Here is a 27808-nt window from a genome sequence, read left to right as displayed (position 1 = left end):
AATCATATATTACAAATGAAACTTTACCAAATATTGCCACTGTATAGATAATATTCTCTTTATATTAATTTTATTTGGGATTTAATGAATGTATATAATATAAAATGAGGATTGTTGTGTGAAATTTAGAGGTAAACTTTTATATTACCTCTAAAAACATATTTAACATATATTTATATGTGCTTTTGCAATGATTACAAGTATTTTGTACAAACAATTATTTAAAACAATCCATTGGTGAAGGACAGCTATTTGAAAGTACAAGCTATAGATAAAAGAATAGTATCTACGTATTTGTTTATATTCTACCTGGATTATCTTTAAATATTCTGTATATTTAGGATAAAACAAAGACATCTTAAGCATAGTGGAAATACAGTAACATCTGAAGCAGAATGGAGGGCCATTCGCTAACTCTCACAGCAAACAAAATTGCTTTTCTTTTTTGGAGAAATTTCTTTCTTATTCACAGAAGCGTGGAAATGTGAAAAACCTTCAAGTCTTAAAGACTTTGCAGTATTTGATAACACCCATGGGGGAAAATTTTGTCTTTAACATTTTGTGCTGACTCTCAAATTGCTACACATTTATATGGCTGGATTGAAAACCGAGTGTCAGTGGCTTCATAAGAAAAGTACTTTCTGAGCTCCGCAATGATAATAAATGTTCTAGAGAGCTCTGGGCCTCCCACTCCCCACCTTGCCATGCACTGTGTTCTGTGATTGCTTTCTCTTTCATATGGGCTATCTTTCAGGCCTCTCCAATTGTGTTTGAAATGTGATGATTGCAAATGCTTTTTCTGCTTTATTTTCTGTTTTTAGATGATGTTTTATTCATCCTAGGCATGTCACTTTATCTCTGTTTATATTGTATGCAGTTTGGCAGTGTTTTGAGATAAAGCATTGACTTCTGAATTTTATTAATATAACTGTTTTCTCTTTCAGTCGTGTGCTTCAATCAAACTCTAGTCGGAAAAGAACTTTCAGAGCAAGGCTGCTTCCACAGTACTGACAAAATCTGCTATATATCACATAACATTGCATGGTGCACTCACTCAAACTTTATGTTTCCCTGTTTTATAAATTCTTAAGAGCACTGCATGGCTCATAAAAATCTAATACTGGCACTCTCTATGTTGGCGATTACTGAATGGAAATATGCATATTTAGCTTGAAAGAAAGAAGGGTAATATTTTCCTTGCAATTTATTCACCGTTTCCTTTATATAACCTGAAATCATGAGCTTTGTGACACACTGGAAAAGAAATACTTTACTATAGAAAATATAACTAGATAGTAATGAGTTTTCAAGCATAGTATTGACCATGTATAATGGTTCTCACAGATATGAAATGAAAAAATCCGAAAAATAAAAGTAAATCTCTTAAAAATACTAAATGTTATTGAATCTGTTTTTACTGCATGGATATTTTTGTGATTCTAGAAATTACCTAATTAAATTTTATATTTATAGAATGAAAAATCATGTAAGAAATTATGTAAAGGTGATTCAATACAATATGACATTTAATCAAGGCAGTTTAGTAAATAGTAAGAGGACTAAGAGTGCTAAATGACTATGCATATATGTGTGTTGCATAAAATAAAAGGAAAATGAGAATAATCCACACAAGTTATCAACAGAGTATGTAAGAAGTAAACATGTATAAGGGAAGACACCATTCTCTTTAGAAGGGGCTTTAATAACTTTAGTTATAGGGTAAAATCAGAATTAGTCTTTGAATAATGGGTTTAATTTCAGAAACAGTAGACTATTTTTTTAAAGTCTACTGTTTAAAATGTAGCCAGCAGATCAGGATTTGGGCAAAATATTTTGGATAAACAACAAACAGTTCTGCTCCTCTGCAGGAGAGGTACATGTTATGATGAATTAGGAAGATAGGTTGCAGAGGTATTCTCAAATAAATTGAATATCTATATAATTCATATATAAAGGTCATATATATCATATATTCATCTATAAAAGTCATATATCTGATTTTTAGTCTTTTGGGAAGCAATGAATATTCACTGATAATTTTGAAGTGTATTCGTTAAGAAAAAATATATACATTAAGAGGATATTTTGAGAAAAGGGTAGAGAATAGACATAAAATAGAGGAAACAGAACAGAGAAGTAGGCAGTCAGGAAGAGAAAGATGTATCTGGATCAAAAAAACAGAATGATTATGGGTAGCCCAATAATAAAATAATATTTATAAACATGAGTGTGGATGAAATTTACCACAGAAATAAAATATACAGGGCGAAAAAGGTTCCATGGCAGAACTTCAGAAAACCCATATACATTGTGGCCACAATCTCAAAAATAAGTATGTAATGTGATGTAACCAAATTTTGAAGTGATATGTCGTGATGTGAATTATGTTAGATGCTTGACAAATGTTATCCATTTAAGCTTTATACTATCCCTGCAAGATAGGTGTCATTGTTATGCACTGATGAGAAAACAAGTTTCAGAAGCATGTGTCTTGCTCAAGATCATAGGATTCTAATGCAGGTCTGTTTCCATAATTCATTATCTTTTTACCACAGCATGTATTATCACAACAAACTGATCTGACTTCCAGGGAAAGAGGAGGAAATCCAAGGGCATGTCAAATACCATAATGTTAAAAAAAAAAAAAAGAGAGAGAAAGAAAAGTGCTTTCAGAGTGTTCAGTGCCTCCCTGAGATAAAATACAATTTCTTACTTAGTTTATTTTTTAATTTTTAATTTAATTTACATTTTTGAGGCAGGGTCTCACTCTATACTGAAGCTGGAGTGCAGTGGCACCATTATAGCTCACTGTAGCCTCCAACTAACTCCTGGGCACAAGTGATCCTCCCACCTCAGCTTCCAAGTAGCTGGAAGTATAGGCAAGCACCACAATGCCTGGATAATTTTTAAGATTTTTTTTTAAGAGATAGGATATCACTATGTTTCTCAGGCTGGTCTTAAATTCCTGGCTTCAAGTGATCCTCCCCCTTCAGCGTCCCAAATATCTGGGATTACAGGTGTGGGCCACCCCACCCAGACAATTTAAAACAAAACAGAACAAAACCAAAACCAGAAACAAAAGCATTAGATTTGGTGATCTTTCAGACACTGATAAAATTTAAATGAATAATTTCAGTAGTTTGGAAGAAGCAGATGTCACACTGCAGAGGAACAGATATAGACCGTCTCACATGTGAATCCTCACTTCCGTTTGAAGGGATTAGAGCTGCTTGGCATTTTTGAACACCAGTTACTTTATCAATATTGCGGACAATCATCCTACATCATCAAAGTTTTTATGGGCATTAATATAACATGTAAATCACTAAGCAGAGGGGATTATACGGTAGATAATTTGGTATGCCAGGACATAAACTATATTCTATGCATTTATGTATTCAGGCAACATCAACAATGTAAGTGTGTCATTTATATATCTAATAGTATAGCTTCCACTTATTGAATATTTATTGTATGCAAAGAATTATACATGGTTTTAAATCACAGCTCCAGAGAAAATGTTATTTTCCTCATTTTTATAAAATTACCTTTCTTAGAGTCTGACAAAGAGTAAGTGAGCTACCTGTGACCTCACAGTCAGTCACTACCAGAAGAGGGACTCAAATCCACATTTACCAGGGGATTTTGTTTTTTCCCTGCTTAATGCCATCACACCTTAATTAATGGAAAAGGAAACTGATTGCTAAATGTCAATAAATTTCAGTAAAAAGGGACAGGAAAGGGATATTTAGAGGGTGTTCATAATTTTTTTAATTGTTACTTTTTATTAGGCTTTAAGTTCTAGGGTACATGTGTAGAATGTGCAATTTTGTTACATAGATATACAGGTGCCATGGTGTTCAACCTGTCACCTACATTAGGTATTTCTCCTAATGTTATCCCTCACCTAACCCCCCAACCCCCCGACAGGCCCCAGCATGTGATGTTCTCCTCCCTACAGTTTTTCTCATTTCTCATGAGGATATAGGAAATACATGGGGTTCTGACTAAATATGTATAACATAAAGTTTTCCTTTAATAGAAATTTGAACCTATTCCATTTTTAAATCTTTCAGGTTCATCTTCCTAATGATTTGCATACCAATTAGTTCATTATATTTTCATTCCACTGTATTCACTCAATTAGTTTTTGTGCAGTTGGCATTAATGAAAAATATTTTATGATGTGTTTTAACAGGCATTACCGAGATATAAGGAAATTTAATGTTTTAGTGAATACAATTACATGTGTTCAGATCTATTTATTAACTTGCTCACTGCTACAGAATCTAACTTCAGTAAAGGCAAAGGGTTAAAACATGAGTGACACTGAAGAAATATGTCAAAATGAATAGAAATAGCCAAGTATAGAGGGGATCAATATAAAGCTGGAAACCAAATATAGTACATATATTGATAGGAGATCAAATACATAAAAATTAATTGACATTTCATTATAGTAAGACTGTATCAAAAACATAACTATTCTATAGTCCAATTTATACTAAATAATGTAATCATGATGTTTCTATGGAGAGATAACTCATGAAAATTAAGAGCTTTTAAACTAAATGATTACTCAATTCATACTATGTACTTTCCCCCAAGGTGGTAGGGTATATATATATATATATATATACATATATGTGTGTGTGTGTGTGTGTGTGTGTGTGTATACACACACACATATATATATAAGATTTTCATGAAAAATTAAGATAACTACTCACTTTATCCTGAGGCTTTTAATCACTTCAGAATATAGTCACTGTATTATAAATTGTTCACACTGAATAAAGTCATTCATATATATGAATATAATTACATACTTAATTTTATGTATCCATTTGGCTAGGCTATGGTATCAATTTTTTAATCAAAAGCAAGTCTAAATGTTGCTGTGAAGATATGTCATTTGAATATGTTATTAACATTTACATTCAACTTTAAGTAAAGGAAATTACTCTCAATAATGTGAGTGGGACCTACCTAATCAATTGAAGGTCTTAAGAGCAAAACTGAGGTTTCTCACAAAAGAAATACTTCTGCCTCAAGACTAACATAAAAATCTTGTTTGAGTTTCCAACATGACAGACAACCCTACAGATTTCACAACTGCCAGCTCTCACAGCCACATGAGTTAATTCCTTTACATATATTAATATATAGAAGTATATCTAATATATAAGTATATATTATATAATTTTATATTTATATATTTATTTATATATTTATTATTTTATATATTGTATATACAATGGAATTAACTCATGTGGCAGTGTGAGTTACATATATTCAAATTTATACATACATATTTATATATGTATATTTCTCTCTCTCTCTCTCTCTATATATATATGTACACACACACACACACACACGCACATATATATATATATATATATCCTTAATATAAATTCCTTAACATCTTTCTATGTGTGTGTGTGTGTGGTGTGTGTGTTTGTTTGTATGTACGGGTGTATACATGTATATGTAGGTGTCTATGTATGTAAGTGTGTATACACACACATGCTATTGGTTCTGTTTCTCTGGAGAACCATGATAAATGTGTGTGTGAGTGTGCATGTGTGTATGTGTGTGTGTGCTGTGTGTACTGGTCATATATTAGTCATATACCTATTAGCCATATATGTCATATATAGTACATATGTATGTGTAGTATGTTTATATATGTGTGTATGTTTATGTATATATACGTGTGTGTGTGTGCGTATATATATATATACACAATTCCCAGAATGTATATAATTATGGTTAATAAAAATATGAAAGATAAAACCTTCAAAATTTTATGGATTCATTACAAAAAATATTGTTTTTTTAAAAGGAATATTAAAAGTAACGACACATATAGATACTACTAATATAAGCCAGGGTTCATGTGGATCAATAAAACAGCATGTTCCAAAGAAAGAGTCCGGAAAATGAATGAAAAATAGAATTAATGAGTTTATAATGTTTTCCTTTAGATTTTCTCATACGGTGAAAGTGAACTGGCTCAGGGGGAAATCCCTTCCTATGTACCCTAAAAAGGGTAAAATAATTTGTCCAGCTCACTAGATTAAATACAGTTTTGAAAGCTTTATATTCCCCCATCCTCTATAATATGAATAAAATTAAATATGTAGAAGAAACCAAAAGGCAGATGAAGAAGAGAATGGAAAAATAAATATAGTTACTGTATAAATAATCACAGATTGCCATATTCCTCTCACGCACAGGAAGCTATGAACATTTTCCAAAATAAAGAAGGTTATATGTTTCTACTTTTCCTTCACCAGTACTTACAAATCTATTTCTTCAATTATTATTTTTGGAAGGAGGATTTCTCCTGCAACACTTTCTTTTAGAGTATTGGTGTGTATCATGCTCACTTACGTAGTGAAACTCTAATGACCGTCAACAATGAAATACATAATGACATCATTTTCAGAGCTCACATATTACTTCAGAAATAAGAAGAATAAAATTTCTTTAGAGAATGGTCTGGAGACGTCTTTGTTAGCTGATTTGGTTTACCCAATGTAAAACTATTCACTAAAGTAGCAGGAGGATGACTTGAGCATCCAGCACATTGAAGTGTGTTAAAACGAAAAGTGAAATAACAGCAGAAGAAAGAGGTGCTCGTGAGTTAATGAATTAGACGAGTATATGCCTTTCTAGACCAGTCCTGGATAGAAATCTCAGACAAGCGTTAAGTGTGAGCCACATATATAATTTTAAAATTTCTAGTAGCTATATGAATAAAATAAAAATAAATAAGATAAATTAAATAAAATATTTTATTTAACCAAGTATATAAAACTTATTAGTATGTCAATAGATGATCAAAATTAAAATGAGATATTTCACATTCATTTTTCACATTAATCTTCAAAATTTGGCGCATTTTTGCATTTATAGAATATCTCAATTCAAACTCTGAAACATCAAGTGTTCCATGTTAACGTTTGGCTAGTGGTTACTGTATTAGGCAGTGATGTTACAGACCAAGGAACCTCAACCCTGAGCTGACAGACTAACAGAATCATCTGGAGAGCTTTCAAAAACAAACAAAAATAATGCCTTAGGTCTATCACCAGGGATTCTGCTCTAGGGTCTGGAATGAGACTTAAATCCTGCTTTTTATGTATTTATTTTCTTCCAACTTTTATTGTAGGTTCAGGGGGTGTACGTGTATGTTTGTTACATGATTAAATTGCGTGTCACCAGGATTTGGTGTACAGATTCTGGCAAGGTTTCAGAGAAAAGGGAACACTTACATACTGCTGGTGGGAATGTAAATTAGTTCAACCACTGTGGAGAACAGTTTGGAGAATTCTCAAAGAACTTAAAACAGAACTACCACTCAACTCAGCAATCCCATTAATGGGTACAGAACCAAAGGAATATAAATCGTTCTACCATAAATACTGCTTTTGAAAAGCCCCTTTATGATGAAAATAATGAAAATCTTGGGTTGAGACTCAAGCAAAATCATGTGAATTACCTGGAAGAAGGATGAGTGACAGAGAGAATAAACTGAGTGGTGTGCATTGCGTTATTTAAATAATCTCTTGGAATTACCAGAAAGTTATTTCTTAAACCACCATCTAACTGTACCTCTCCTTGGGGATAATGGCCGTGTAAATACTGAATTCTGAATTTCAAAAGGAAGTGATGATCTTTGCACTAAGTCAGACTATCAGACAGATTCATTTGGTTTTGTAATTGGTATTGAATATTGGACAACTCATAAATTAAAAAGGTACAACACAGAAGAAGTTTTCATGTCTCAGTACATTTTCCTAGAGACTAACCACTAATTATCAAGAAGTTTGTTTTGTAAACAAGACAGAAAAGTACCCAAGCATTTTTTCCTAGTACTGTGGGTACTTTGAGGAGCAATGTTTTGGAGATTATCACAGGCAAATCTAATCCTGATAATGTTACTTAAGTTCTCAATTATTGTTTCCTCAATATGGAAGTTAGAAATTTAGAGTCTCTAGTTTACATAATAATTTTCCAAGAGTGAGTCTTTGTTAATATATATAACACATATATTTGATATAGTTATATATTATATATATAACAGTTTTAAGAAGTGGTTAACAAAATTATAATACATATATTATTAGCCACTTCTTAACATATATAGAGATGCTTCAGTAGGAATCAGTTGGCAGGTTGAAGGTACAGGCATATGTCAGAGACGTTGCAGGTTAGGTTTCAGACCTTGGCAATAAAGTATGTATCACAAAACTGTGAGTCACAGAAATTTTTGGTTTCCCCATGCAAATAAAAGTTATGCCGATACTTTACATTAATCTATTAGGTGGACAATAGCATTTTGTCTAAAATAAAAATGTACATACTTTAATTAAAACATGCTTTGTTGCTATAAAATACTAACAATCATTAAACCTCAACAAGTCATTTTTTTTTTTTTTTTTTACTGGTGGAGGGTTTTGCTTGAACGTTCATGGCTGCAGACTGATCAGAGAGTGGTTACTGAAGATTGAGGTGGTTGTGCCAATTTCTTAAAATAAGACAACAATAAAGTTTGGTGCACCCATTGACTCTGTTTCACAAAATAATTCTCTATAGGATTCAATGTTTTTGATAGCATTTTATCCACAGTAGGACTTCTTTGAAAATGAGAGTCAGTCCTCTCAAAACTTGCTGCTGCTTTATCAACTAAGTTCTAGTAATATTTTGAATCCTTTGCCACATTTCAACAATGTTCATAGCATCTTCACCAGGTGTAGATTCCATCTAGAAACCACTTCCTTTGCTCATCCATAGGAAGGAAATCCTTGTTTGTTAAAGTTTTGTCATAAGATTGCAGCAAGTCTTATGTCACATCGTCATGCTCCACTTTTACTCTAGTTCTCTTTTTATTTCCACCACATTTGAAGTTACATTCTGACTGATATTTGGAACCTCTCAAGTCCTCCATGAAGGGTGGAATCAACTTATTCCTAACTCCTGTTACTAACGACATTTTGACTTCTTCCCATGCATTACAAACATTCTTAATGGCATGTAGAGTGGTGAATCCTTTCCAGAAAGTTTTCAATTTACTTTGCCCAGATCCATCAGAGGAATCACTATCTATAAAAGCTATAGCCTTATGAAATGTATTGCTTTAATAATAAGACTTGAAAGTTGAGATTACTGCTTGATCCATGAACTGTAGAATGGAGGTTTTTTAGCAGTCATGAAAACAACATTTATCTTCTTGTACATCTGCATCAGAGCTCTTGGGTGACAAGATTCACTGTCAATTAATAATCAGTAATATTTGAAAGAACCTTTTTTCTTATGTAGTAGGTCTCAACTGTAGGCTTAAAATATTCAGTACATCATGTTATAAAGCTTTGTGCTGTCATCCAGGCTTTGTTGGTCCACTTATATGCACAGGCAGAGGAGATTTAGCATAATTCTTAAGGGCTTTAGACTTTCAAAATGGTAAATAAGCATTGGCTTCAAATTAATCATCAGCTGTGTTAGCCACCCCCTGCCCCACACCAAGAGAGACATCTGTCCTTTGAAGCTTTGAAGCCAGGTATTTACTTCTCTGTAGCTATGAAAGTCACATAGATGGTATCTCCTTCCAATAGAATGTTATTTCACCTACACTGAGAATGTGTTGTTTACTGTAGCCATCTTCATCAATGATCTTATCTGGATCTTCTGGATAACTTGCTGCAGCTTCTCCATCACTATTTCCAAATTCACCTAACATTTTTATGAAGATGGCTTCTTTTTAAAAATTCCATGTGCCAGCCTCTGCTAGTTTCAAACTTTTTCTTCTCTAGCTCCCACAGCCTTTGCAAAATTGAATAATACTAGGGTATTGCTCCAGATTAGGCAATGGCTTAAGGGAATATTACCACTGGTTTGGTCTTCTAGCTAGACTAATAAAGCTTTCTCTGTATTAGCAATAAAGCTGTTTTTCCTTCTTTTCACCCAAGTTTTAAATGGAGTAACATTTTTAGTTTCCTCCAATAACTCTCCTTTTCATTAACAACTTGGCTAACTGTTTGAAATGAGAGGATAGCTTTCAGCCTATCTTGTCTTTTCACATGACTTCCTGCGAAATTTGGTGAATCACTTCTATATTTTGTTTTAAATTGAGAGACCTGTTTGACTCTTTCCTTCACTTGAACACTTAGAGGTCATTGTAGGGGTGGTAATTGACCAAATTTCAATATTATTATGTATTGGAGAATAGGGAGACCAGAGAAGAGGGAGAAAAATGAGGGAATGGCCAATGAATGAAACAGTAGGAACACACAACATCTACTGAAGGATTCACCGTCTTGTATGAGTGCAGTTCGTGGTGCCCCCAAAAAATTACAATTTTATCTTCAAAGATCACTGATCACAGATCACGATAACAGATACATTAGTGAGAAAGTTTGCAATATTGTAAGAATTACTGAAACATGACACAGAGACATGAGGTGAGTACATGCTCCTGGAAAAATAGCACTGACAGACTTACTCAAGGCAGGGTTGCCACAAAAATTCAATTTGTAAAATATGAAATATCTGTCAAGAGCAATATTATCATGGTGTAATAAAACAAGTTATGCCTTTAGTGCCACCTGTGGCAATCTTATCAGCTCAGGATAGCAAAGTATGCTTTGTGTACCAGCAGCTTATAAAAAATGCAGAATCTAAGGCCCCACCCCAGTTTGAATCAGAATTTACATTCTACGACAATAAGAAAGTGATTCATGGGCACATTAAATTACAAAATACATAGGAGTATGATTTTGAAGAATTAAATTGGAATTGAAATAGATTTAGTAGGTCGAGTATAATACATGAAAGGGACGAAATAAGAGGAATAGTTCGTTGAAGGAGCTGAACTAAATACAGTCATGAATTGCTTAATGATGGAGATACCTTCTGGAAAATGTGTCCTTAGGTAATTTTATCATTACGTGACATCATCGAATTTGCTTACACAGACCTAGACACTATAGTGTACTACAAACCTAGGCTATATGGTATAGCCTATTTCCCCTAGACTACAAACTTGTATAGCGTATTATTGTACGGAATACTACAGCCAATCCTAACACAGTGATAAGTATTTGAATATCTAAACATGGAACAGATACAGTAAAACACAGTACAAAAATTAAGAAAAAATGGTATGCCTATGTATGACATTTACCATGAATAGAACTTGCAGGACTAGAAGTTGCTGAGGGTGACTGAATGAATGAGTGGTGAGTGCACGTGAAGGTCTAGAACATTACTATGCACTACTGTAGACTTTATATACACTGTATACTTAGGCTACAACAATTTATTAAAAATATGTTTATTTTTAATTATAATTTAGCTTTAGCTTACTGTAACTTTTTTTACTTTATAAAGGTTTTTTTTAACTTTTTGACTTTCGTAATAGCTTGAAACCCAAACACATTGTACAACTGTACATAAATGCTTTCTTTCTTCATAACCTTATGCTATAAGCTTTTTTCTACTTTTTAAAGTTCTTTTGGTTTAACCGTTTAATGTTTTTTGTTAAAAACTGTGACGCAAACACACACATTAGCCTAGGATCAAGATCAGAATCAGAATTATCAATATCACTGTCTTTTACCTCCACACCGTGTCCCACTGGAAAGTCTTCAGGGGCAATAATAAGCATAGAGCTTTCATCTCCTATGGTAACTGCCATCTGAAATACCTCCTGAAAGACCAGCATGAGGCTGTTTTACAGTTAACTTTTTTTAACAAGTAGAAAAGGTACACTCTAAAATAATGATAAAATTATAGTGTAGTAAATATCTAAACCTGTAACAAAGACATTGATCATCAATATCAAGTACTATGCAGTATTCATAAAAGTATGTGCTATACTTTTATTGACCAGCAACACAGTAGCTTTGTTTACATCAGCATCATCACAAACACATGAATAATGTGTTTTCACCATGATGTAATAAAGTCTACAATGTCACTAGGTGATAGGAAATTTTCATTCCATTATAGTCTTATGAGATTACCATCATATACGCAGTCCATGGTTGACTAAAACACTGTCATGTGACTGTAAGTGTTTTAAATTGAGTAGAAACAAATTAAGTTGTACTTAAGCCAATTTACTTTTGTATTAGTTTTCTATTTGCTGCTGAAGCAAATTATCACAATCTTGGTAGCTTTCAAGTCCAGGGGTGTCTAATCTTCTGGCTTCCCTGGGCCACATCAGAAGAAATGTCTTGGGCCACACATAAAATACACTAACATTAATAATAGCTGATGAGCTAAAAAAAAATTGCAAAGAAAAAATCTCATAATATTTATTTTTTATTTTTTATTTTTATTTTTATTTATTTATTTATTTATTTATTTGTATTTAATTTTTTTTATTATTATATTATACTTTAAGTTTTAGGATACATGTGTACATTGTGCAGGTTAGTTACATATGTATACATGTGCCACGCTGGTGCGCTGCACCCACTAACTCATCATCTAGCATTAGGTATATCTCCCAATGCTATCCCTCCCCCCTCCCCCCACCACACAACAGTCCCCAGAGTGTGATATTCCCCTTCCTGTGTCCATGTGATCTCATTGTTCAGTTCCCACCTATGAGTGAGAATATGTGGTGTTTGCTTTTTTGTTCTTGCGATAGTTTACTGAGAATGATGATTTCCAATTTCATCCATGTCCCTACAAAGGACATGAACTCATCATTTTTTATGGCTGCATAGTATTCCATGGTGTATATGTGCCACATTTTCTTAATCCAGTCTATCATTGTTGGACATTTGGGTTGGTTCCAAGTCTTTGCTATTGTGAATAATGCCGCAATAAACATACGTGTGCATGTGTCTTTATAGCAGCATGATTTATAGTCCTTTGGGTATATACCCAGTAATGGGATGGCTGGGTCAAATGGTATTTCTAGTTCTAGATCCCTGAGGAATCGCCACACTGACTTTCACAATGGTTGAACTAGTTTACAGTCCCACCAACAGTGTAAAAGTGTTCCCATTTCTCCACATCCTCTCCAGCACCTGTTGTTTCCTGACTTTTTAATGATTGCCATTCTAACTGGTGTGAGATGGTATCTCATTGTGGTTTTGATTTGCATTTCTCTGATGGCCAGTGATGATGAGCATTTTTTCATGTGTTTTTTGGCTGCATAAATGTCTTCTTTTGAGAAGTGTCTGTTCATGTCCTTCACCCACTTTTTGATGGGGTTGTTTTTTTCTTGTAAATTTGTTTGAGTTCATTGTAGATTCTGGATATTAGCCCTTTGTCAGATGAGTAGGTTGTGAAAATGTTCTCCCATTTTGTAGGTTGCCTGTTCACTCTGATGGTAGTTTCTTTTGCTGTGCAGAAGATCTTTAGTTTAATTAGATCCCATTTGTCAATTTTGTCTTTTGTTGCCATTGCTTTTGGTGTTTTGGACATGAAGTCCTTGCCCATGCCTATGTCCTGAATGGTAATGCCTAGGTTTTCTTCTAGGGTTTTTATGGTTTTAGGTTTAACATTTAAGTCTTTAATCCATCTTGAATTGATTTTTGTATAAGATGTAAGGAAGGGATCCAGTTTCAGCTTTCTACATATGGCTAGCCAGTTTTCCCAGCACCATTTATTAAATAGGGAATCCTTTCCCCATTGCTTGTTTTTCTCAGGTTTGTCAAAGATCAGATAGTTGTAGATATGCGGCGTTATTTCTGAGGGCTCTGTTCTGTTCCATTGATCTATACCTCTGTTTTGGTACCAGTACCATGCTGTTTTGGTTACTGTAGCCTTGTAGTATAGTTTGAAGTCAGGTAGTGTGATGCCTCCAGCTTTGTTCTTTTGGCTTAGGATTGCCTTGGTGATGCGGGCTCTTTTTTGGTTCCATATGAACTTTAAAGTAGTTTTTTCCAATTCTGTGAAGAAAGTCATTGGTAGCTTGATGGGGATGGCATTGAATCTGTAAATGACCTTGGGCAGTATGGCCATTTTCACGATATTGATTCTTCCTACCCATGAGCATGGAATGTTCTTCCATTTGTTTGTATCCTCTTTTATTTCCTTGAGCAGTGGTTTGTAGTTCAAAAAATCTCATAATATTTTAAGAAGGTTTATGAATTTGTGTTGGGCTGCATTCAAAGCCATCCTAGGCTGCATGTGGCCCATGGGCCATGGGTTGGGCAAGCTTGGTAAACATCACAAATTTGTAATTTGTATTTGAAATATGTCAGAAGTCTGACACAAGTCTCACTGGGGTAAAATTTTCATTTACTTATTTATTTTATTTTTTATTTTGTTTACTTATTTATTTGTTTGAGACAGAGTTTCATGCTCATCACCCAGGCTGGAGTGCAGTGGCGCGATTTCAGCTCACTGCAACCTCTGCCTCCCAAGTTGAAGTGATTCTCCTTCCTCAGCCTCCCAAGTAACCGGGATTACAGGCATGTGCCACCACACCCAGCTAATTTTGTATTTTTAGTAGAAACAGGGTTTCACCATGTTGGCCAGGCTGGACTTGAACACCTGACCTCAGATGATCTGTCCACCTCGGTCTCCCAAAGTGCTGGGATTATAGGCATGAGCCACTGCGCCCAGCTTATCAGGTTAAAATTAAAGTGCCAGCAGGGCTGTGTTCCTTTCTGAAGGTTCTAGGAGAGATTTCACTTCCTTGCCTTTTCCAGGTTATAGAGGCCTCTTTCCAGTCTTCAAAGTCAGTAAAGTTGCAAATCTCTGCCTTTCTTCCATAGTTTTATCTCACTCAAACTATTTTAAGGACTCCTGGGGATACATTGGACCCACCTAATTTTTATTATATAATAATCTTTCTATTTTAAGACCAGCCGATTAACAATTATAATTCCATTGGCAATCTTAATTATTTTTTGACATATAATCACCAGTTCCAGACAATGGACATCTTTGGGGCCATTATTCTGCCTACAACAACTTTAACTTAAACATTCACTATCTAGTTTGTGGCCCTCCATACTGAACACCAACAGAGCTTTCTGAGAGTATACTTGGTCGCAAACCTCTAAAGTGAGAGCTAATTCTCTTATTTCTATTTCAATATATGCTAGATGGAATCTGGTAACTTAACTTTACTACGCACTGGACTGTTTGAACAGCTCTTGGATCAGCTAATAGGCCACGCTCACAAGTCCAAGTAAGCCCTACCTAACAGAATATCCTAAACGCATTTATGCAAAGTGTTCTCTATTTTTGCCGTAATAAATGACCACACACTTAATAGCTTAAACAACACCCATTTATTATTTCACAGTTTCTGTGAGTCACAAGTATGGGCACAATATGGAACAGCTAGCCATCTGCACAGGGCCAAAATCAAGGTGCTGACAGGAATGCATTTCATTCTGGAGATTCTATGGCTGTTTACAGAATTTGGTTCTACGTGGTTGTGGGGCTGAGGTGTCCATTTTCCTACCAGCTTTCAGCCTGTGATTCTTGTCATCTTCCCAAAGTCACCTCCATCCTGTTTTCGGTCCCATCTTCAATGCTAGCAGATGTGGTGGTGTCTTTCTCTTACTTTTGACTCCCTCCACCCTCCCCTTCTGCATCAACTCACCTCTGCCATTATTTTTTGAGGCATTTATCTGACTGACCCATTAGCTTCCTCTGCTGCTTGTAAACACTGATGTGACTACACTGGATCCATCTGGATAATCCAGAATAATCTCCCTAGTTTAAAATCAATTATTGAGTTAATTAATTCTACCTTCAAAGTCCCTTCCTAGCAGTACCTAGATTTGTGTCTGATTGAATAACCAAAGTATGGGAATCTTGAGAAACCACTTTCAGAATTCTCCCTGCTACATGTAGAAACTAGTTTTTAAGATTTTTTTTTCATTTCTATAGCACTTTTCAAACTTTCACTTCTGCAACAGAGACATAATTAAGTAAATCTGAGAAATAAAAATGTATACCCAAATGTTAATTAGGTACCAGTAACATATACTCACTAGGAATCTTTATTCTATGTTTCTAGGCCAGATGGGCTGTCTTGCATGCTCTTGTATTTGGACTTTGTGCTCTGGGGTTTGTGCACAGACTTAGACCACTATACGTAATTTACCTAAGCATTGATTTTCCATAAGCGTTGCTTGTACTGAGCAATAGCAGAGACCTGGTGGTATGGTGTGTTATGATTGTGATCAAATATCAGATATACTGTTTACTTCTTTACTTCTTGTCTGACTGTCTCACATACCATGACAGCAAAAACTGGATTTTCTACCCAGAGAAAAACTCCCTGGCACCCTCAGCATTTATCCTGTGCTATGTATACCCCTTATACCTTCAATCATTACACTGCTAGTCCTTCTAAGTTTAAAAAACAGCTTCGTTTCTTTGGGGAGTTTATGATTGCCAAAGATAATCACTTGCCCTGAGTTAATAGACAAAACTTCAACCAAGGTTTCCAAGTTACCTGCTTCAACCAGGAGACACTTGCTAAAGACCTTGTGATTTTTTTTTTCTTTTAATTTGTGTCATGTAGCTCTGGCCTATTACCCAGGGTTTTCCTACCTGTACCTAAGGCAACCTGAAGCAAACTCTCTTCATATTTTCAGAGGAAAGAAATCCTCATTCAAATCTTCACCAAGGTCATGTTTTGAAAGAACATGTCTACCTATCCTTAAAGCCCCCTTATTCACCATAACCAGGACGGATGAGATATAATTGATAAGCTAGAGAGAAGGAACTGGGCATGCATTGTTCAGCCCCTGGCTAAGGACAGGACAATGCATTTGGCTATGTTCCCTAATCTCACAGTAATGCTACTGGGGCAAGCTGTAGTTTTGTATGGAGAAGTTCAACTCAGAGAGCAAGTATTAGAACACCAGATTGTGGCCACGTATCTAGGTCATGTCCTTCCAACCAGTTTTAGCAGTAATAAAGCTAAAGTTTTGTTCTCCATCTGTCCAACTCCATGTCTAATTCTCAGTTGGTTTGTAACTCACAGGGGAAGAAAAAATGTGATTAATTATGATCCCTGAAAACACAGCAGTACCCCACATCTGCTCTAGTTTTTAATCCACACTTCCCCCCACATACTCCGTTTACTCACTGTGATTTTTCTACTTCTGTTTTTTTGTTGTATTTTCTTTCCCAGATGTTAGAGACTCCTCGTGCCAGCTAATTAAGGGTCTGGGATTTTGACTATCTGATATTTTCCTGTTGCCCAGAATAGTGCCTGGCACATAGTCAAAAGCCACTAGTTATTTATTGACTATCTCTGCCCAAATTACATGTCAAAAATTGCTTTGGGTACAGTAAAACTGAGACCCAAAGTCCAGATAAATATATTGTCTCAGGTCTTTGAAAGAACAGGTCTAGCTTTCCTTGAAGCTCCTTAAACAGTGCCTATTTCAGTTATAAAAGAATATTTTATCAGCATTCGAATTCAGCTCATATTAAATTTTAGCTCTCTTGTTACTGTACTATTTATATATTTTCCCATCCAAGTGGAAAAAGGCAGGAAAAGGAGCTAAACAATATTGTTTCTTTTCTATTCATGAAAAGAATCTTCATCAAACATCTTACAACACATACACATACACACAGGCCTGCATGCATGTACATACACACACACACACGTTTACTCTGTTTATTTATTTATTTTTTTGAAATGGAATCTTTCCTCTGTCACCTAGGCTGCAGTGCAGTGGCATGATCTTGGCTCACTGCAATCTTTGCCTCCCGGGATCAAGCAATCCTCCTACCTCAACCTACCGAGTAGCTGGGATGACAGGCTTGCACCACCACGCCTGGCTAATTTTGTTTTTGTTTTTGTTTTTAGTAGAGGTGAGATTTCACCATGTTGGCCAGGCTGGTCTTGAACACCTAACCTCAAGAGATTTGCCCACCTCGGCCTCCAAAGTGCTGGGATTACAGGCACACATATACTCTTGAAGAGACTGAAACATGTACGAACTCTATTTATTAGAGCAACATTTAAGAATTACTATTTAGTAAACTTTCTGTGTTAAAAATGATCTTTATATTTTTCAAATACCTCAACAATGTTGCTGCTCTAACATGAGTACATCTCTATGACTGTGTTCCATACAGCATTGCCAAAATCATTGTATTCTGAAAGGTTCTGATGCAGTATGCCTTACTCTTTGCATAATGATGAGCACATGCATATACAGATAATTTTATGCATATAACTTCACTAGTCATGGAGCATCTGGGTTGGCTCCCAATACAGCACCATATTTCCATTATCACAATTTTTTTAAGGCTTTGATCATCACAAATAAAATGATCAGTAAAACTTCAGTACCAGCCTCTGACCTTCAATATTTCATGTCCCTAAATGTATTCAAAAGACTTCTAAAATCAGTATATTTCCAGGATTACATCACTCCACTTGCCAAGAGTTTCTTTTAGTACTACTTTAAGCTAAAATTAATTATATCAGAGTTTAAGTCCTTCTAATAAGACAATCCTAATTTCCTTTTCATTTTTGTTGCTGTATTTGAGGCAGTAATAATTCTGTTCAACCATATATATACATATATATACATATAAGTATATTAGATAAACATATATACCTATATGTATATATATGTATATATATTACATATATGTGTACATATAGTGTATATATATATGGAATATATATATTTATTCCCCCTGATACCAGAGAAATGTCTAGCACATAGTCAAAACACACTGGTTATTTATTGACTATCTCTGCCCAAATTACATGTCAAATATATTTGAGGGTCTAAAACTTAATTGTAAGTAGTTCTTCCTTATAATGCCTTGTGCTGATAGCACATCCTGTATTTTCTCCAGAAACACCACTTAGGAGTCCCTAAGGAGTTAAAGACAATTACTTGGATTGGTAAGAAGAAATCAAATCTTAAGGCATTGCAGTTAATTGGCCAATTATCCTGGCACCCATATTACATATGTGACCCTACCCAAATTAAGTTTTCACTAAGCTTTGCAAAATTCAATAAGTGCTTCTCCAAAATGAGATATCATGGAAAGAATAATGGAGCTAGCTATTTAGAAATACTGACATTACTAAAGAATGCAGAAAATGGGTAATTACCATGCTTATTTCAACAATCTCAATCTATAAACATTTTTCATAAAATTCTTTACTTGGAAAGACTGTAATTCTCAAAAATTGGAAAGCTACACAAAAATAAGTGGAAAGCACAAAATACACCCACACAACACCATGAGCTCAACTTCCCACACATCTTTAGTATGAGTGAAATTCATTCAGAGAAGCAAGGAAAATAAACATCTAGAATTTAGTTTTGTCATGTCTTACCAGGTTGAGCTTAAAGTAGAAGTTGGTGTTCAGGTACTGTCCTCCAAAATGAATCACAAAGGTTTCAAGGAAGAAATGTGTACTCAGTGTCAACCGTCAAAATATGGTTGTTAAATATTCAGTTATGTTGATCTGAGTTGATCAAAAGGTCTATGATTGGAAGGCCTGGAACATCCTCCTGTCACCCCTAAATACTATGTGTATGTTTACATTAGGCAGGTTTTATTTTATAAGAGATATCAAAGAGCAGATTATGTACTTCTTTATAAGTACTTGGAGTATAATTTGTTATGTTTTCAGTTGATGTTATATCCATATGTTAATATAACATTATAACACAATGGGCAGCCATGTTCATGTAAAACCTGAATACTAACAGAATGTGTTTCAAATGGGCCTGAGTCTTTGGAGAACTGTAGACAGAAGAACACGATTCCTTTTAGGTGTAAAAGGCATAAAAACGCTGTAATGTGACATATCTCTAAAGCATTATTCCTAATAGCATCTACCCAGTGCTTTTATCTTGAAAATTCTTGATAAAGTATGCATTACTCAGAATTTGGGCAATGTAGTTTCCTAGTACATTGGTAAGAGATCATGAACTATAGATCATATATTAAATAACTTAACAATATTATAATGCTATTCATAAATCTGTTTAATATTGGGAATCATCTATCTAAAACTGTGACTTTAGCTCTAAAATAATTTAAACTCTAGCTTAACCTTTAGTCAATAGTTGCCCCCTTAAAACTTAGTATTAACGTTAGAAGTTAAATACACTATCCATGTCATTACCATTAGAAAAATGCTCCCCTTTCTATTTGCTATAGCTGGTATGAATGAATCTAGCAAATCTAAATGTAATTTTAGGTCATCAATTAAAAAGTAAAAAAGAAGATGAGTCATAATTCTTATAGATTAACAGGCAACTAAATATTCATTCATTCATTCATACATTCACTCATTTGGGGGACAACTAGTTAGTGATCTACGTTTTAAAAGCACAGATAGGTCGGGCGCGGTGGCTCATGCCTATAATCCCAGCACTTCAGGAGGCCAAGGCGGGCGGATCATGAGGTCAGGAGATCGAGATCATCCTGGCTAACATGGAAACCCCATCTCTACTAAAAACACAAAAAATTAGCCCCGCGTGGTGGCGGGTGCCTGTAGTCCCAGCTACTCGGGAGGCTCAGGCAGGAGAATGGCATGAGCCCGGGAGGCGGTGCTCGCAGTGAGCCAAGATCACGCCACTGCACTCCAGCCTGGGCGACAGAGCAAGACTCCACTTCAAAAAAAAAAAAAAAAAAAGCACAGATAATTGCAGGTTTACATACCAATATAAGAAGCAATATAGAGACACCTCATGTACATTTTGTCCAATTCCTCCACTGATAACATTTTGCAAAACTATAGTATCGCAACCATGATATCATCACTGATATGACCCACCTATCTTAGTCAGCTTTCCCCAGGTTTACCTGTATTCATTTGTACGTGTGTATGGGTGTGTGTATTAATCTCCCTATAATTTTATCATCTGTACATCTTTCCATGTCTACCACTATAGTCACAGGCATGACACCAAACATTGCCAACATCACAAGGATCTCTCTTCTTGCCATTTCGTACTCACACTCATTTCCTTCTCACTTGCCCCTCTGATGTTGCTAACCATTGACAATCAATAATCTGTTCTTCATCTCGTAAATGTTACCATTCGAAACATTTTAGGTAAGTAGAATTATACAAAATACAACTTTTTTGAATTGGCTTTTTTCATTCTGTATAATTCGCGGAAAATTCATCCAAATTGTTCCAAGTTCAGTTTATTACTTTTTATTACCAATATTTGGTGATATGTATTTTGTACAATTTATTTAACCATTCACCTCTTGAAGGACATATGGGTTGATTCCAGTTTTTGGCTATTACAAATAAACCTGCTATGGATATTTTTGTAGAGGTTTTGTGTGAATGTATGCTATCATTTCACTAGAATAAATGCCCAAGCATGAAATCGTTGGGTTATATGGGTATTTGTACATTTAGTTTTATAAGAAACTTCCAAACAGATTTCACAAGTGGCTGTACTATTTTACATTCCCATCACCAATGTACAATAGATCCAGATTTTCCAAATCTTTGCCAGTAGTTGAGGTAAAGAACTGGGAATCAGGGTTAACAGGACTTGACAAGTTCCTATCCTCAGGAGTGTATAGTCAAGCCAGGCCAGAAACTCTCAGGCTGCAGTGGACAGTATATTTCTACCATAGGAGATAAGGAACAAAGGAAGTCAATATTCCATGAGAGAAATAAACGAAAGGGACATGTGGAAAGAAGCAGTGACCACACCATAGAGCAAACTAACAGCTCTTCAATGTTGGACCAAGCTGTTCTTTTGGAAAACGTGTGCCCTGTTTTTCTGTTTTGTTTTGTTGTTGTTGTTGTGTTGTTTGTTTTGTTTTTCCTGCACCATGTATTCCATATTTCAGTATACTTAGCCTAGTTATTCTCTGTAACTGAAAGTAATAATAAAATAATTCCCACTAACACATTAGGTGGTAAAAAGTGCAACTGCGGTTTATGGTAAGGCTATTTCCAGAAACACATCGAAAATGATAAGGATTCTGGGGTCAGACAGATTTGAATTGGGACTAGAGTCCTGGCTCTTAGCATATGTAACTCATCTATGGTCATGGTAAGGATTAAATAAAGTGTGTGTATAAATGAAGTATCACAATTCCTGGTAAATACCACAGTATTTTGTTTCTCCTAATAAAAATAATTTGCTGGAAGTCAGACATGCTTCTGATAAGCAAGAAGTTTCTGTGCTTTTTAGATGAAATGGCTTAAGAACTGCTAAGTTCGTTTTCAGGGAGGAGATGGTGTTGACTTTGGAACTGAATCCAAATAAAGGTATAATTTTAAAAACAGTATTTAATCTGCACATTTATTTAGTATTGAGTTTAAGGTTCTTAAAATGTATTTAGCGATTTATGAAATAAATTGCTGGTGGAAACACTTGATAATACTAACCCGTGTGTGTGTGTGTGTGTGTGTGTGTGTGTGTGTGTGTGTGTGTGTGTGTTTGGGGAGAGTATTAGTAAACTCCTGTACTTCTCCTATATGGAAGCTACCTTGGCATCCAGTCTAGTGGCTTCTCCCATTTCCCACCCTCCCAACTCTCCCCCTCCTCTGCCTTACCCCACACCACTGGTAATTTATCAAAGTATCCCTTTGAACTACAAGACACATTCTCCCTCTAGGGGAGTTCTAGTAAATAAGATGTTCTCCACCTCATTGCCTTTTAATGACATTTTGACATTCCTTATAGATTACAGCCCTGGGCAATGGTCCAGCTGACCTGTCCTATAATAAGTCTCTGGTTGCCCTTCTTCAAGATAAAGTGCTTCGTTGTATTTCCAGTCAACGAAGAGACCTTGCCTGTTGTGATAATCAAGGTAAACTTGTCCTCCTGAATCAGATCTCACCATCGTGGTACTCTTCAAATACCTCTGAAAGAAGAAATTGTTCTTTAAGTCTCTTACACCCCTTGAGTTTTTAATTACTTGTACTTCATGAAGAATTCTTACAGTAAATATGTCATGGAGTGTCCTGGTGCTCTTAAATATCTCAGTATTTTGAAAATTGTTAAATAAATTAATTCCTCAGCTTATAGAATCTAGGTGATTAAAGTGTTTTCAGGTTATGAACCTCAAATGATCAGGTAGTTTAGAATGATTTCCGTTTGTAAATGAACACTGCATTTTAACCTTTTATGTTTTCAATCTATTGCCTAAGTTCAGTAAGTACAAAAGAGGCAATATTTAGCAATGGATACAGTCTTGCCAAATTAACCCATTTTTCTAATAAAATGTCTCAATGTAACATGTATTTGATCAGAGATAACAGAAAACAATGTATTGCACATTCAAGTTTGATCTATCAATGCATTTCCATTATTTCATGGCATGAAAAGCCATTGTTTATTTTCTGTGTCCTCCTCTAAGACACACTATGGAGTATGAGCTCTTGACTTCCACAATGGAAAGTTGGCCAGCCCTTCCAATCCCATACTAATCCTGAGTTATTGCTAAGAAATTAAGTATGTGCTTGGACAAGTTTTCCGGGATGTTTTAGTCGCAATATCTTACCATAATGCCATGTTACTGTCTTTGGGGGCTGAGGGGAAAGTAATAATGTGGCAAGTACCATTTTTGGGGAACATAGCAAGATTTGGCTAGTGTCTGCCACTGTTTCTTCTTCTCAATTTTCTGAGGGACACTACTCAGCCCTTGTATATTCCATCTTATGTGTAGAACACATGTATCTTTTAATTTTTTAACACAGAGCAGACAATCAGAGCTTTCACGATAGCAGACTATAAAAGAATAGCATTTTATAACAGACAACCTCTGCAATAACCCATACCTTTGTTGATGGACCCACTTCCATGACTAGCTGCAAGTCTCCCTGCCCTTTTCCCATCCTGCCTCATGTGACCAACACAAGCTCCCACCCATACCAGATGCCTCACTATACTTTAAAACCCAAGCTAGGCCAGGCATGGTGGCTCACACCTGTAACCCCACCACTTTGGGAGGTCAAGGGATTTGAGACTGGAAAACATAGCAAGACCCAGTCTTTACGAAAAAAATAAAAATAAATAAATTAACTGGGCATTGTGTTGTACATCTATAGTCAGAGCTATCTGGGAAGATGAGACAGGAGGATTACTTGAGTCTAGAAGTTCGAGGCTGCAGTGAACTGTGATCGTGCCACTGCAATCCAGCCTGGGTGACACAGCAAGACTAATCTCGGAAGTAAATAAATAAAACCCAAGCTAAACCCATTATCAACCCTAGAAATGGCAATAAATTCCTGACCCTAGCCTAGGGACCATTACCATTTGATGTTCTCAAAGTTATCTCTTAATAGGATGCTGAGAGTGGGGAACATCAAGGTGTCGATAAAGCAATCACATTAAAGTAAAAAATCAATATATTTCACAGATTCAGAATTATTTTTACATTAAATCACAACACAGATGAGGCATCAATGTGCCAGTCCAGGTTAAAAAAAATGATCCTGTTCAACCCCTGCCTATTAAGGATACAAATCTTATAGCTCAATCTCAACCAGGTTTATGTTACTGAACATAGAACAAAGAAAAAGAAGAAAATATTTATAAATATAAGATAATTTTAGGTTGAATCTAAAAACTTACTGAGCATGATATAAAATGATGCAATAGGAAAATTATATTGGAGTTTTAAGAATTAAATTGTCACTTATTTTTCTGTGGTGATTTTTGCCTATAAGCTAAGCAGGTACAGGAAGAAAATGTCAAAGATTTTTTTTTTAGTTAAGGTCTCCTCTACAATAATCTCCACATAGGCAGTTCCACATTTCAAGTTTTCACGGTTTTAGATTCAGAATCTGATATCATCAAATAAACCCACTGAATGAAAGCTGAAACTTACAACCATGTATATTTTACCATAAAGAAGCTAAAATAAAAAGATGCTGTCTTTTACCCAAGGTCAACCTAACATTGAAAACAAGAAATAAAATTATGATATTTTGTAGATGTCAGCACACTTGGGCTCTAAATATTACAAAGTCTTCTAACTGGTATTAATATTACAACAGAGACATCAATTCCACCCTCCCCTGCTGCCTAGTACAGATTGGATTTTATTAGTCTAAAGACATTTAAATGGTTTGAAGTGATAATTAAAACATACTTTTAATATGTTCTATTTTATTCATTGTCAGTTGACTCAAGGTCATACACCATTGTCCATTGTTACATTCCACACTTTAAACATTTTTTATTGTAATTTGTACCTTGGAAATATTTATAGCTTGGTATATTTTCAATATATCTTGGAAAATTCTTTCTAGCAACTGATTGTAATTAACTTCAAAGGGGCTTATGATCTAACACAGCATTTCAATTAATTTGGGTACTCAAGTTCACAGAAGCAAAAATTTAATAATGTATTAAACAGTTATTTAATAATTCATAGGCATAGTTTTGCTTATTTAAGTTGGAAGAATGACAGTCATACCTGTTTTACAGAACCCATTAAAAAGCACAATTAACTCAATGTTTCAGAGCTTCTGTTTAATTCTTCTTGACAAGGCATATGAAAAGGAAGAGACTAAAGCATCTGTATTGCCCTGATAATATGCAGTTTACATTCAAGTGTAATATTTAGTGGTCAGTCAATTTTTATGCATATGAGTTATATGATATTTTACTATTTGGGGAGGGGAGTGTGTTCCTATATTTAAAGTTTTAGTTTTCTGTCCTCACATACTCTCAGTCTCCTATTGATTGGCCAGTCCTCATGCCATCCTAGAATAGGTATTTGGAATGGGTACCTGAATCAGTCTACATAACCCATAGCTCAAGTTTGCACTTGCAGGTCAGAGATTTTTATAAGCCATCAATAACTTTGCGTCCTGTTCCCAATAGTCAGGACCTTATTAAATTCTCTGTGGGAAAGCCCCACCTTACACCTTAGTTCAAATAGTTTACACTCCTGTTTTGTTCTCTTGTGTTACAGTCACAGTCTTGAATCCTTGCTTGGCATGACAGATTCAAACACAGTATCTTTAATTTCCATTGACTATTCAAGTTCCATCTCTCAACATCTGCCCTAGTGGTAGATCACAGGAAAATTGTGCAGATATACAGAGCAATAATAACATCCAAGACAGATAACATTCTTCTTCTTCCTGAGTGCCAAAAATTACCATTGTACACATTATTTCCCACTCTTTAAACTAAAGCTCAAGAATGCTAAAGCTTTTCCCAATGAATAAGACAAATTTTATTTTAACATAACAATATTCTGATTAATGTGTGTTAAATGCTGTATGCATGCAAACAATTACGACTACATAATTGATAAGGTGTCTTGTACTACATCTCCATTTTATGTTAACATTCAATAATAATCACAATGTCTATAGTTTAATTTTTGATTTTCTAAAGTAAATGTGAAAATTCTTAAAAATGTGAACGGATGTGGTTTTGGCTTGTTGAGATACTGATAAATACCTTGTATAGTCTAAAGAAAAGGATATTGGCCATCTCTTCATCCATGGGCAAATTATTTGCTTACAGTTTTAATAATACATAATTTAATATCTATAATAATCTGATTTAACTGTAAATGTTATAGCTACCAAACCAAGAAGCACTTTATATTATTCCATTGGGTTCCTGTTGAATACATGCATGCATTCATCCTTTAATTAATAAGGCTTACAAAAATAGTTACATTTTCTCCAATTTCTATACCAAAGAACTAAGATACAAATTTAAGATATCTTACATTCCTAATTGTGACAAAATTGAAAAAGTTATAAAACATGTAATTTTATGTCGCAGAAGCATATAACAACACCTGTAACCTAAAGCCATAGAAACAAACTCCGTTCCCTACACGTAGGTTCTTAAAGCTTGTTTTGCCCCATGAATTTACTGTGGGTGGTGTTCGTGATGCCATTAAATGTTCAAACCCAGTAAGACTGTATGATATTTCAACATGCTAAGGAGTCTTTCTGCAAGGTCATAGCAGCATCATGGATTATAATTAGTTTAGAATAATTAGGTGAATCAATTATAATTAGGTGAATCTACTTTTATATTCTTCCATACACAACTAATTTAAATAAGTTTTTGAAGGCTGTTTGAACAGTTAAGTGATAATAGAAGTTTTCAAGAGCTTTCACAACTTTATGTTGCAAAAATTCTGTCCTACCTAAGGTGTAATGGTGAATTTATTATTACAAAATAAGAATTTATAACTGTGATATGAAACTTAATGTATTACAAATGGAAACAAAATCCAAGTTAACCATCATTCTATCTCCCACATGCTACTCTGAATACTCTTCATTCACTTAATTAACATTTGCTAATCACCTACGATGTCCTAAAAAGCACAGTACATATTTTAGAAGACATGAAATTGAATAAGTTGCTAAGAGTACTGCTACAATCTGAATGTTTGGGTCCCCTTAAATGTCATATATTGACACCTAATCACCAATGTAATAGTTTCAGGAGTTGGACTTTTGGGAACTAATTAAGTTATGAGGGCAAAGCTTTCATGAATGGGTTTAGAACCCTTATATAATAAGCCACAGAGAGCTACCTAGTCCATTCTACCATGTGAGTGCACCACTAAAAGGTGCCATTTGTGAAACAGAAGACTGATCCTCACCAGACACCAAATCTGCTGACACCTAATCTTGGACTTTGCAGCTTCCACAACTGTGTGAAATACATCTCTTGCCGGGCGCGGTGGCTCACGCCTGTAATCCCAGCACTTTGGGAGGCCAAGGCGGGCGGATCACGAGGTCAGGAGATCGAGACCATCCTGGCTAACACGGTGAAACCCCGTCTCTACTAAAAATACAAAAAATTAGCCGGGCTTGGTGGTGGGCGCCTGTAGTCCCAGCTACTAGGGA

The 27808-nt window shown here is 35.1% G+C and overlaps 1 protein-coding gene across 5 annotated transcripts in view; it reads right to left on the bottom strand.

Annotated features, from left to right (window-relative positions):
* Positions 1-27808, bottom strand: part of NCAM2 (neural cell adhesion molecule 2) — a 551993-nt gene that overhangs the window by 317009 nt on the left and 207176 nt on the right. Inside the window, exon 1 of one of the 5 annotated variants that reach the window (XM_055374044.2) lies at positions 22683-22827. The exons of the other annotated variants lie outside the window; for them this stretch is intronic. Coding sequence (XP_055230019.1) covers positions 22683-22812 — 130 coding nt within the window. The 5' untranslated portion in view covers positions 22813-22827. Of the gene's footprint in view, positions 1-22682; positions 22828-27808 lie in introns of those variants that run through there. 5 annotated transcript variants of the gene reach the window in all.

The sequence above is a fragment of the Gorilla gorilla genome, chromosome 22 (assembly GCF_029281585.2).
Source record: "Gorilla gorilla gorilla isolate KB3781 chromosome 22, NHGRI_mGorGor1-v2.1_pri, whole genome shotgun sequence".
NCBI lineage: Eukaryota > Metazoa > Chordata > Mammalia > Primates > Hominidae > Gorilla > Gorilla gorilla.
The sequence above is the reverse complement of the archived record's forward strand: the minus strand, read 5'-3'. Positions and strand labels throughout refer to the sequence as shown.